General features: G+C 48.0%; 1 protein-coding gene across 1 annotated transcript in view; it reads right to left on the bottom strand.

Moving 5' to 3' along the window:
* Positions 1 to 13,425, bottom strand: part of Hhat (hedgehog acyltransferase) — a 245,988-nt gene that overhangs the window by 159,260 nt on the left and 73,303 nt on the right. Inside the window, exon 8 of the mRNA XM_005348897.3 lies at positions 12,453 to 12,603. Coding sequence (XP_005348954.1) covers positions 12,453 to 12,603 — 151 coding nt within the window. The remainder of the gene's footprint in view (positions 1 to 12,452; positions 12,604 to 13,425) is intronic.

Below are 13,425 nucleotides of genomic sequence, written 5' to 3' on the forward strand. Positions count from 1 at the left end.
TCAGTGACCTCCTCTGTGTGTGACTTAATGACCTTGTGACTGTCACACCAGCTCCCATCAACTCCAAGGCTAAATGTGTCCTCAGAAAGGACCAGAAACCATAGCAGATTTTTCCCCTCTTTGCTAAAGCCCGCCGTCTGACCGCTATATCTGAGAACTATTGATTGACAGCTTTCTTTGTTCTGTTTCTACTAAAATGTTACAAAATTGCTCTCCTTGGACCATAGCCCTTGGGGAAAGCTGAATCTCTTTTCCCGGGCCTTGGACATTCATGTTTGTTTCTAGAATAAGCCATGTCTTTCTCTGTGAGGTAAGAGCTGTATTTTGTGTTTTCACCGACACTGGCCGTAATAGAATCAGGGTCAGGATGCGCCAGTCACTCACTCTGCTCTCTTAAACAAACCGGGAGCATCATTAAGTGCACATGGTTGGCAGCCTGCTGTCCAGCTCGTGAGTCACCAACAGGGCCTGAGTCACCACATTTATTTGCCCACTGTCTAAACAGCCCCAACACCCTTCTCAACAGTAGACATAAATGCCTGTGGGTTTGTGCCAAAACAACTATACACAGACTCCCACATACACAAAAAAGTCCCCAACCAGAAAGTGGCTATTGTTACTTCCATTGCTGGCAAACCCACCAGAGCATCCAGGGTGGACAAGGTGGTTAAACAGCCAATGACCCCAGCATCCACAGGCACTAAAGAGGCTGTGTTTACTCTACATGGTAGTTTTGGAAAACGACCTCTGGCTTTGAATCAGACAGAAGCCGGGATCTGCCTGAGTGGATGAGGACACAAAGGACTAAGCAAAAGCTGCTGCCGTGAGTGTGTGACACCTTTTAAGCAGTGAGAAATTCATTTAGTAAATCGACTGAAGCCTGAAATCTAATTAAATCTAAAAGAGGCATGGTTCTGAAATGCTAATAAGTTCGCACTGTACAGGCGCGGCTTCTGCACACGCCTTTAATAACGCGTGGTCTGAAGTGTTTTCCGTATTCATTGAGGATCCTCTGGGGCAGGACCCGAATCCCTTCCAAACTCAGCGTCAAACGCAAACACCTCTGTGCAGCAGAGCTGTCTGGCCACCTTCTTCTTCCCACAAGAGGGGGGACGAGAGGAAAAGCAGTCTTAGGGCTGGACCATGACTGTTGAGAAAAAGGGAACTCTATAAAGGACCCTGTGTGCCTTTCACCCAGGAAAGCCATGAGTGAGCGCCACCTCATTGTGGCGCCCTAGGCTTGGGATCACTTAAATGGCCATGACTCATGACGCAGTCAGGCTTTCTGGAACTGAATGCTTTGAGTAGTTCACCCTGATCTGGAGCCCATCTTCAACCCTTTTAAACAGACGCGTGTTAAACTGCGGGCATGGGCCAGTGTTGTGGCATGTAAAGTATGTAAAGATCAGAGGGCAACATGCGGCAGTCAGTGCTCTCCTTCCATCACGTGAGTGCTGGGACCTGAGCTCGGGTCATCAGGTGTCCTGTGTGGCTGTCATCTTCACGCATGTAGCTGTGCCCGCCTCACAAAGATCATCCCTGTTGGGCTTGTTGATGATGTATGCCTCTTCCACTCGCTCATCCCATCACCCTCCAACCTCCACCTCCCCACAGAGTATCCAACTACATCTACTAACCAGCAACTCTGAATGTGGCATTGGGGATGGGGCGGGGCTAGAGGAAGGAGAGTCCATTTCTGTGGCTACAGGGACATCCTGTTCCTTTTGAGTAGGGTTTTCTGGACACATCCGTTAGAGGAGCAGAACCCATACCCCTTTAAGTAGCCCTTCACCTATGCCCTGTAAGGATGCCCAACAGAGCTCTTTGACTCTTTAGAGTGACCTTCAGTTGAATCGCAACTGTGTTTGACACTGGGACCTTAGAAGAAGGGGTGGATATGACTTATGTCTCTCCTTGGGAAGGGATTTTAGGAACATTAGACTCGGGGGCAAATGTCTTTACCCACTGAACCATCTCGTTGATCCCTAGAGCCCACCCTCAGCCACTAGAGGCACTTGCATACCACAGCCCCGGAGTTCAGCTTTCCTGCTGACTCGCAGTCCTGAGATATCAGATGCACAGCCCAGTTTTTCTCTGTGTGGTGGGAGGCCAGGCACTGGGTCTGTGCTTCCACATGGCACGCTTGCTTCTGGAAGCTCAGCTCCCTCCCATAGTCTCCATCTGAGATGTGGAGACAAAGGATTCACAGTGGCATCTGAGGCCACTCTCGTCCCATCTCCTGTCCCTCTCCTGTTAGCCAGTCACTTCACAGTGGCATCTGAGACCACTCTCCTGTCCTATCTCCTGTCCCTCTCCTGTTAGCCTGTCACTTCCTGCTCCATTGCAGCCACACTGGTCTCAATTGCTCTTCTTTGTTCTCTTTGACATGCACCTGGCCCTGGGGCCTTTTCATTGGCTGCACCGTCTTCCTGCAACACCTCCCCAGCTAGTCATGTGGGTCTCACATCTTCCTTCAGGTCTGCACTGCATACAACCTTCTTGGTGAGGCCTAGCCTCGTCCCTTGAAAATCCATGCTCATTATCCCAGGTCCCTGTATTTGTGAGTTTATCTGATCAATAAAACCCATGAGAGCTCCAGATGAACATCTGTGCAGTTACTCAAGCTCAGAGGCCAGAACCGCGAGTCTCTGGACCTGTTAGATGGAAAGGGCTCGCTGTGCTGTTGGTGCACTCCACACTGGCATCCCATCTACACTGCCACATTTTGGTGTGTTCTGGGAGACGACATCACTGTCTCCTAAGCATGTCACAGGAAGTACTGTGTGGTGTCCTAAGCATGAAAAAGCCATGGAGCATCTTATCTGAGAAAAAACCGTGTCAGTGTTCCCCCATTTCCCTCAGGCCCAGTGCCGCTGGGCACGAGTTCAGTGTTAGTGAGGCAAAATCATGCATCAGCCAGGTGTCTTTAAACAGAGCACAAAAGAATGATAGATGGAGTGAGAGCCTCAAACCTCTGAATGTTCACCTCAAAACTTCTGGGGCATGCCACGCTGCACACCATGCCAGGAATGCCACGCTGCACACCATGCCCAGCTGCACACCATGCCACGCTGCACACCATGCCACGCTGCACACCACGCCACGCTGCACACCATGCCACGCTGCACACCATGCCACGCTGCACACCAAGGCAAGAAATAAGCAACACTTCTAAGCACGACAATCAGAGACTCCGTCCAATCTTACACCATGGGTTAGCCACAGTTTAGAGTTCTTCATAAAGACAAAGTGTTAGCATTGATCTCTGGGGAACAATTGGACAGGCTCAGAGAGCCTTGCTTGTATCCAGGACTGTAACACTAACCCCTATGCACATGGGTTGTTGGAATGAAGATGGCAAGTTACAAGAGGGCCTGAAATAGCAACACAAGCAAGCACAGCAAAGCCAAACCAATCGGTAGTCTAAGGACTCAAAAAGACGGCACCAACGAGTGCTTCTGGGGCTGGAGAGATGGCTCAGAAGTTGAGAGCACACACGCACACTGCTCTTGCAGAGGATCTGTGTTCAGTACCCACGTGCCTGAGTCAGGCAGCTCACGCCTCCTAAAACCTCACAACTAGGGAATCCCATGTTCTCTTCTGACCTTTGCAGGTGCCTGCATGCATGTGACGTACACTCACACAGACATACACGCATATGTGTAAATAAAAATAATATGAACAAATAAAAAGAATCTTGCACTTATTCATGGTATAACAGAAAGAGGCAATATAATCACCCACAGTGATGTAGAATGCATGAATTTTCATCTCTGAGAAAATTCGTGATTCAACAAAAGTCTTTCTTACCAATGGTAAGACCTGGAATATGTGACACAGCCTTTGATGATATCTTCATCCTTATTGATAAGACTATTACCCAGAATAAATCAGCTCATTCAACTGAGAACTTTTTTAATTGGAATCACTCATTTTGTATCTTAGCAATCCCTAGTCCCTAGTCATGACCTAGTTGCTCAGGAATTCAGAATCAAATCCAGATCCAATCTTAAGTACTTTTCTTATCATTACAAAAAGAAAATTTATTCTACTTATGAGAGCTGAGACACACGGCTCCTTTCCTAAGGAGTGTGCCACAAGAGAAAGATGCCTCTTGTCCACAGCAGACATGGAACAGAAATGACACTGAAGAAGATGAAATTATCCAGCTATCTTTCCCTGCCCACCCTCTGCTGACCCCGTATATCCTGAAGGAGAGGTTACTACACAGGGGGATATGCAAACCTAAAAGCAGAATGATACATGGTTAATAAAAGTTCAGGGTCAGAAATTGGGGTCCAACCTGAAGATCTGAAAAGCAAAACAGCCAGCCACTGGCTCTTACCTTGACCTCAGTCTGAAATGGTGACCCCCGCCTCCAGGAATCTCAGAATGAGATTGTCTCTGAGAGCAGTCTCATCCTGTTTTATACTCCTCTCTAGGGCTGGGATTAAAGGTGTGTACCACTGGGATTAAAGGCGTGCACCACCCAATTTCTATGGCAACAAGTGTGGCTATGGGATTAAAGGTGCGTGTCATTGTGGCTACTGAGATTAAAGGTGTGTGTTACCATAACCTAGTCTGTAAGGCTGACCAGTGGGACTGTTTTTCCCTCAGATCTTCAGGCAGTCTTTATTTATTAAAATACAACTGAAATGCCACTACAGGAGAATGTTTACTTCTGGCTTTGGCCTCTGAGATGCCAACCTGCTGAAGGCTTTTCTACAACACAGAACTAGGGAGCGGATGTGGGCAGATGTGGGCAGAGTGTGACAAAGGGGTGGAAAGGCTAAGGGGGTGTAGAGGGAAACACCCATGAGAGAAAAAGTCATCTCTGTGTGGGCATCAGAGAAGTCTCTAGATCTCTGTCTCTAACATAATGGGGGAAGCCCGCAACAGCCCACACCACCACCCAGTCAGTGACTTGGACTAATGAGGCAACTCCTTCCTCCTAGTCTTTGGTGTCTACAAACCAACTCTCTGCCAATGGAACCCTTCTCCGCCACTTCCACAACGAGTTTCTAGGGAGTTGGTTCCCACATCCTATCTCAGGCTCACGCTCAACACAGTTGAAGGCACTTACCTAACCATCTCACAGAACCCCAGCTACATATTTACAGCCGCTCTGCTTTCGTCGCTAGAATCTGAATGCTTCCACAGTGTGTTCTAGAAGAGCTTTACTCCCAACACTGCATCCTGTTTCCTCAACTGAACGTGTAAAGAGAGTTAAACTTTTTTTCCTCAGCACTTCCCTTAGAAAAACTCCAACCCTGAAGACAAGCAGCTGTCAGACTCCCCTTGCATCAAAGTCTGAATGGAAAGTCTTTTCTCCCTTCAAGCTGGCAACTTCCTCCCTCATCTGCTATCTATGGCAGAGCACAGCGTCTGGTGAAGTGATGACTGTAATTAACGCAGGTGTATACGCTCCTCCCAGATTCCTCTCAAGGTGCATTCGTTCTCAATAAAATTGAAAGTAGACATAATATTTTGACACACCACATAGAACACCTGACGAAGAAAATTAGGAGGTGAGGAAGGCTGAGAACCCATGGTGGTCATGCAAGATGTGTGTAACATCCTTCAGGTGTGGCTCACCGTGCACAGAGAAAGACCAGTTACACACCAGGAGGTGAGGAAGGCTGAGAACCCATGGTGGTCATGTATGATGTGTGTAACATCCTTCAGGTGTGGTTCACAGCACCCAGAGAAAGACCAGTTACACACCAGTTCAAAACACTGGAATCTTTGCTCTTAAGTTGCAATGGGCAGAATTTTAGAAAACCATGATTGTCTACTGAATTCATCATTTTTCTCATCATTGTGACAAAATAAACACTTGACAAGAAGAAAAATAAGGAAAGAGAGGTTTGTTTGAGCTCATGCAGTTGGAGAAGCTGGACTCCATCCTGGCAAGAAAGAGCGGTGAGGGGGAACAGCTCATGTCTGCAGCAGGAACATGGGGGGTTGCTCTCCCAGCGGATCAAGAGTCAGAACCACACAGAAAGCAAGGTCAGCTATAAACCTGAAGGACAGCCCCCAGTGACCTGCCTCTTCCAGTTGTTGAACCTCCTGAAGGTTCAACAAACTCCCCAAACATCAGCATCTACCAGGGACCAAGTGTTCAAACGCATGCACTTGTGAGTGACATTCCACGTCCATCACTCCAGCATGGATTTCCCAAGGGCAACCAGGACCCAAGCACAGGCAGCCTGGCCCCACACCTGTGCCCCCAACACCATATTCTGGTGACTAGCAAGACTGAGGGATGACCAATGCCCTCCATAGGAAGAGGCCCAGGTGTTCCCTGTGCCACACTGCTTCTATTCTAGAAGCCTTCTATCAAAGAGTCCGTCCACAAATGAGCACAGAAAAATCTTCAACACAAGGAAAATGGAAAGGACAGCCTTGAAGCAAAACAAACCCGGTAACAAAACGGAACAGTGGCCAACTCCATATTTCCTTTCCACTTTGATCAATGGAAGTTTGTGTCCAGAAAAAAAAATAGTTCTTAAAATATAAAGAAAGAAAAATGCATTTACTGAGTCTGCTGACTGGGGACCAGGAGGGAAGAGTTAGGGAAACGAAGGAAGATGTACAGAGTCCATAGAGGACACTGCGGGCGTGCTCAGTAATAAAATACCCCAATGCCTGGGGCAGACCTGGGGTCACATGCTTCCATTTTCCACACCTCCAACCACTCACCCTTCCAGGCTTTCTTTACTAGAAAGTAAAAAGGCAAAAGGCACGGTATGAATTTTACCCTGTCTGTACCAATGACACTGAGCTAATATTTCTGTGTTTGCCCTGCGTCCATTGCGGAGTGTGTGGTCTCCATTAACTCCATGGCAGCCGCCAGAGCAAGTGCTGCCACCAGTCCACCTTAACACCTCAGAAAAACGAGGTGGAAGGAAGCTGCCAACTTGCCAGATCCCATGAGTAGCATAATGTGGTAGGAAGCCATCCCGCTTCCGTGTGACTGGGCTGACTGTGAGCTCGTGACTTTACCCCACTCTGCTGGATCATGGCTGCTTTAGATTCCAACTGGATGGAGTCTTTGCTTAGCCAATCCCTTTGGCACTCATTGGTCCTTGGCCTGGCCCAGCAGCAGGTAGACCTCATGGTCACCTTTGGCTCTGCCAGTGCCCCGCTTAAAAAAAAAGTAAAAACTTATTACTTCCCAGGGGTCTACTATAATCTCATTTCCAACGATCATTACATTATCCTATAGGACAAATCCTCACTTTAGAGGTAGAAGATTGGCCCAGAAAGAGTCGCACAGCTGATGAGGAGCAAGCTCTTGGGGACCAGGGTCCCTCTGGATAGGGTGAGCACTGTGAACAAAGCCCGCTCCCCCTTTCCTCTTTAGGTTCACCTAATCTCTGTTCTGTACCAGCGATGCTAGGAGGCCATGGCATCCTGGCACCCTGCCCTACAACTGGGGTTAAGCCTCATTCAGAGGCAGGAGGCTCAAAGAAGCAGCCATCCATCCCTGGATTTACTGTTGATTGCACAGCAGAACCAGCTCCCTACCTAGAGAGCTAAAGTCTTCTATTGGCCTCCTAGTCTGGGCAATTGATGCCCCACTGAGAGAAAGTGCTGGGTCTCTTCCTCCTGCTCCTCCTCCCAGCCTAAAGATATACTCATGCAATAAAGTCTAACCCTCACCAACTGCTATCCAGATTCCTCTGGGATAGCAGATGATGCATGAATTTGCCTGCAAAGACTGGGAAGCATCGTAATTCAAGCAGTGTGGAGGGCAAGCTGCCTGAGATTCTTGAGATAACGGAAATTGACCCATAACTCAGCAGCCACTGTGGGAAACCCTATCACTTTGCACACTTCACCTCTATAGCTGGGAATCAAATCAGGGGCACCATCAGAATGCTAATTTGGAACCTCAGACAGGCAACGCCATCTTTAATGACTCTTGGCAAAAGATACTCATTAGAGATCTCAGCTCCTCTAAATTAAAACATGAAACCTAGAGATTAAAGCATAGAAATTTCAATTTCTCAGCCCCATACAGCCGTGAAAAACTCACACCACGGGAATAGAGCTGCTCCCTGGGGCTTTGCTACGTTTGTAAATGTTTCAATGAGATCCATGGAAAGAAAAGCTGGGGACAGGCATGAACAGAACCAGCAGGTCCCAACTGTAGATGTGGGCCATCAGAAAGAGCAGCAGTTCTTCATGGCCAACATAAACCGTCCTGTCAAGAAAGACCATCTCCCTGCCGATGGCCAGAGTCGTCTGTTCTAGGCTACAAAGCTCAGGTTCCAATGACTCAGCAGGCTGCTGGCATTGGAGTCCTGATTGGAAGATGGCACAGTCAGCCAGCCTCGTGTTCGGTGTATAAAGTATTGTGCTAATAACAGTCTCATCATTGGTTCTAAGCTAAGAACAGTCTCATCATTGGTTCTGAGCTAAGAACAGTCTCATCATTGGTTCTAAGCTAAGAACAGTCTCATCATTGGTTCTAAGCTAAGAACAGTCTCATCATTGGTTCTAAGCTAAGAACAGTCTCATCATTGGTTCTAACTTCACTCGATATCTATTTTCCAGAAGACTGAGAGAATCACTCAATAACCTCCAGGAGATTGCTCTAAACCTCTCCCTTCCGCCACAGCCCAGCAGAACATGAGCTCCGCCAGCTTCCCCTCTGCTCTTGACTAAATTCTGCTTACACTCAGGAAGAGGGAGCCATTCCTGGTCTGCAGCAACACCCCATATGCAGCCCAGAGACATGGGTGTAAAGTTGGATACTAGGCATCACAACTTCACAACTTGCCTTCCCTTAAAAGACCACAACCCAGAAATGTAACAGGAAACCCACAGAACAAAGCTGGGTGTGGTCATGGATTCTGCAACCCTAGTGCAAGAGAGCCAGAGGCAGGCAGATCCTCAGAGCTTGCTAACCAGCCAGCTTAGCCAATCAATGCCTTCCAGGTTCAGCGGGAGACTGTCTCAGAAGACGGAGGGCAATTGAGAAGGACACCCAATATTTACCTCTGGCCTCCACATTCATGAACACACATGTACATATGCACTCACATGTGCTACAGACACATACAAGTACACACATACATGTGCACACATGTACACATACATGTTACGTACATGCGTGTACATGCACATACATGCACACATGCACGTACGCGCATGCATGTGCACACATACATGTACACGTGCATGTGCACACATACATGTGCACGCACATACACCAGACATCCATGCACTCCCACACACAACACTGAAACACCTGCCTGTGAGGAAGGAACAGTCACAAATGACACAAAGACAATCAGCACTCTTATTCCCCTGATAAAAGCCTCTCCTGAGCTTTCCCCTGGGCACCACGGCTCAGAGGCTCACGTGGATTCTGAAATTCGGCTGTTTAACCTGAAAATGACACCTCGTGCAAAGACACAAGCACTTCTTCTAAGTATCCAGCACACTGGAAAGAAACTTAAAAATACGGAGGGGCTGATGTGGTAGTGCACGCTAGTAACCCTAACATTTAGGGGGCTGATGTGGGATTTCCCCTCTGTATGCTGTGAATACCATTGGATAATAAAGAAACTGCTTTGAGCCTATAGTAGAACAGAGGTAGGTGGGGAAAACTAAACTGAATGCTGGGAGAAAGAAGGCGGAGTCAGGGAGAAGCCATGTAGCCCCACCAGAGACAGATGTCTGAACTTTACTCAGTAAGCCACAGGCTCATGGTGATACACAGATTAATGGAGATGGGTTAATTTAAGATATGAGTTAGCCAGAAATACGCTTAAGCTATTGGCCAAATAGCATTGCAAATAATATGGTTTCTGTGTGCTTATTTTGGGGTTGAGCAGCTAAGAACAAACAAGCAGCCTCCTACTACAACAAGAGACCGATTTCGTGATTTCAAAACCAGCGGAGGCTAACACAACCACACCTTGTCTCAAGAACAAAACAAAGACAGCACTGCCTGTAAGAGCTCGTCCTGCTCTTGCAGAGGATTCAGGTTCAGTTACCAGAACCCACACCTGGCAGTTCACAAACACCAGTGACTCCAGTTCCAGGGTATCTGATGCCCATGGGCCTCCTTGGTCACCACACAAACTCACAAAGGCTCACATAGACACACAGACACTTGCTTTGATCAATAAATCTAAAATGGGAAGGAACCTTCTAGTCTTACATGCTGCAGAAGCTAGAACTGGAGCCTACATCAGTCCTAGAGGAGAATCTATTCATATTTTCATCAAGTGCTCTTGTAAATAACTTTCAATCGCAGTCGCTTCAAGGGCTCACACTTTGGAGCCCCACAGAGTAACCATTTGTTACATGACAATGGCGGATATGTTTTAGCCATCTCTGTAGTTTATGTAAGGTGAGGACCTTTCTTGGGCAAAAATAAGTTAAATAAGGGGGCTGGAGAGATGGTTCATTAGTTAATAGTGTATACTGCCCTTCAATCTTCAAGAGAACACAAATTCAGCTCCTAGTGCTCACACCGGATGGGTCAAAGTAACTATAACCCCCGCCCCACTGCATTCAATGTCAAGAATCTTCTGGGCTCCAAGGGGGCCATATGCATAGCTATATACAGATACACAGATATATACACTCACATATGCATAGCTATAGACAGATAGACACAGAAACACACACACTTAAAAATTGAAAAAATTAAATTTGATTAAATAAAACAAAAACAGACAGTTATCTGTATTGCTGTATGGAACACAGCCACCTTGTAGCAATCAGTGAGTTAGTAACTATGGACAAGGAAACCATCCTGGTCACCATGGTGACCACTCCAGCTGACCCTACAGAAGTCCTCAGAAAAAAAAAAATCCTTCCCAAGGACATTAGAGCAGATGGTCACAACAGAGAGGCAGAGAAGCCATGCAGGGCTCCCACCAGATGCTTGTGACATGTTCCCAAATCATACCCGGTCCCCACCATGGACTGAGGAAGCGACCTTTTCTGAGCAGGTCACAGGATGACAGCTTCCAGTGAGGTTCATCTCAGCAAAAACTATCCAGCCATGAAAAGAGCCCCTCTGCCTTCCCCAATCATGGCTTTAAAAAGACCAACCTGGAGCTTGATGAAAGGACAAAGGAGATGCAAGGGAGCTGCTGAGCTGCCCTTCTATGGCTACAGGAAACCTCCGACCCCATAAAGCAAACACAGCTAACACGTGCATACAGAAGCCCAGGTCATGCCACATGTGCCCACACGGCTATGGAGAAGCAACACTGCATGCTGCCTGTGTCCTCCAGAAGGGGTTTGGCAACTGAGTTCTCTTGCTACCTCCACTTGGGTCTACAGAGATGAACGAGGCAAACAGCAACTCTGAACAGGGCGAGAGTTAGAAAGAAGCAAGCGAGGGAACTGAAGACCAAGTTTTAAGCAGTCACCCTGAGCTTCTTCCACTGGGTCTGCGATTGCAACAGCAATCCGACCCTTGCTACATGCTAGGTATGGTCAGAAAAACTCATGTGCAAACAAGTCCTTCTGGAAAACAGCCGTCACAAATGATAAGGGACTTGGGGATCTTTAGGAACAAAAAGTCCCAGGCCAATCATAAGTTCAGGGGGCTTATCAGTAACAGCCAAAGAACTCAGCGAAAACATCGGTCTATCGCATGGACCCTGCACAGAACAACACAAAGTTGAGTGTTGGCATCTGGAAGCATCTTCTGTGGCTTGCCTCTTCTTCAAAAGAACTTCTGGAGACAGATGTACACATCACACTACTATTGTTACTGAAGAGATGAGATGACCAGACCAGGTTTTTCAAAACCTGCAAATGGGTAAATGGCAGTGAGCGCTGGCCTAGGCTGTTACACTCTGCCCGTTTAGAGTCAACAGTGTGTCTTACACGCTCACTTTTCAAGGAAAGCAAAGTGATGAAGACCCCATAGCATGTCTGTGATGATGTTTATTGTCAGTTTGACCAGATCCAGAGTCACCTGGGAGACGAGCCTCCAGGCACACCATCTTGGGTAGGTTAGCTGGGGAGGGAGGACCCACCCTAAAAGCAGGTGGTACCATTCACCGGGTTTGGGTCCTGGATTGCATAAAAAGGAGAAAACGAGGTAAGCACCAGCATCCACTGCTCTCTGCTTCCTGGCTGCAGCCGCAATGACCAGCTGCCTCCCAAGCTCCCACATCTAGGGCTCAATGTTGGTCTTTATACTCAAATAGCGACCCAAAATGAAGCCTTTTCCCTTAAATTTCTTTGACCCGTGTATTTTATCACAACCGTGAGACATCATAGTCCTGTGTGAGTCCTGCCTCACTTTCCTCCGTAGCTTTGTGTTCACTCTGTGAGGGTCAGAAAGCCTGGGCTGCCATCGTCATAGCAGGATAAAGATTGTGTAGTACCTAATGTGGCGTGGGAAAGAGGAAACTCTCTGAAGCCCACTGGACACACCCCCAAAGACTTAAACAAACCACGAGACTGACCTCCACATCCCGGTAAAGCTGAACATGGTGCTGACGCAGCGGGGAAGGGGTGGCGGTGTGAGCCCGTCCAGGCGCATGAGCAGGGCCGGAACACCGAAGAGCACCAAGTATTTCACATAGAAAAAGAGTACTTGGGCCAGGGCCAGTCCTCCTGAAAAGCAAAGGGCCTCGTCAGCCATACCAGCGAAAGACAGCAGCCTCCTGAGTCTGTCTTGCTTCTCCTCCAGTCCCTTCTTGCCCTCCACAATCTTGGGCATCTGCACCTAGTCTCTAGTTGGTCCCGTGTGGGGAAAGTTAAGGGCTGCAGGCTCACTGGAGGAAGAACGTCACTGGGGTAGGTTTGAGTAAAAAGCTATGTACTTCTAGTTCACTCTGTGACTCAAGATATGAGCACTTAGCTTCCTGCCCTGCAGTCTACCACCTGCCCCATACTGTCCCCACCATCACTGACTCTAACCCTCTGGAACCATGAGCCCAAATAATAAACTCTTTCTTCTATAAGATGCCTTGCTGTGGTGTTTGATCATGGCAATGGAAAAGTAACCACCTTTATTAAAAATGAGATCACCTTTATTACTGTCACAGGCAAGCTACGTCTTTTTTAAAAAGTTTATGTGCATGTGTTTGTGTGTGTGCGTGCATGTGTATGTGCCACAGTGCACACGTGAAAGGCAGAGAACAACTTGTGGGATCTGGTTCTCTCTCCACTGGGAGCCGATCCTCTCTTTCTTCCACTGGGGGCTGGTCCTCTCTCCACTGGGAGCTGGTCCTCTCTCTCCACTGGGAGCTGGTCCTCTCTCTCCACTGGGAGCCTGTCTTCCCTTCCAGCGGGAGCCGATCCTCTCTCTACTGGGAGCTGGTCCTCTCTCCACTGGGATCCCGTCCTCTCTCTCCACTGGGAGCCGATCCTCTCTTTCTTCCACTGGGGGCTGGTCCTCTCTCTACTGGGAGCTGGTTCTCTCTCCACTGGGAG

The sequence above is a fragment of the Microtus ochrogaster genome, chromosome 6 (genome assembly GCF_000317375.1).
Source record: "Microtus ochrogaster isolate Prairie Vole_2 chromosome 6, MicOch1.0, whole genome shotgun sequence".
In the NCBI taxonomy this organism is placed as follows: Eukaryota; Metazoa; Chordata; class Mammalia; order Rodentia; family Cricetidae; genus Microtus; species Microtus ochrogaster.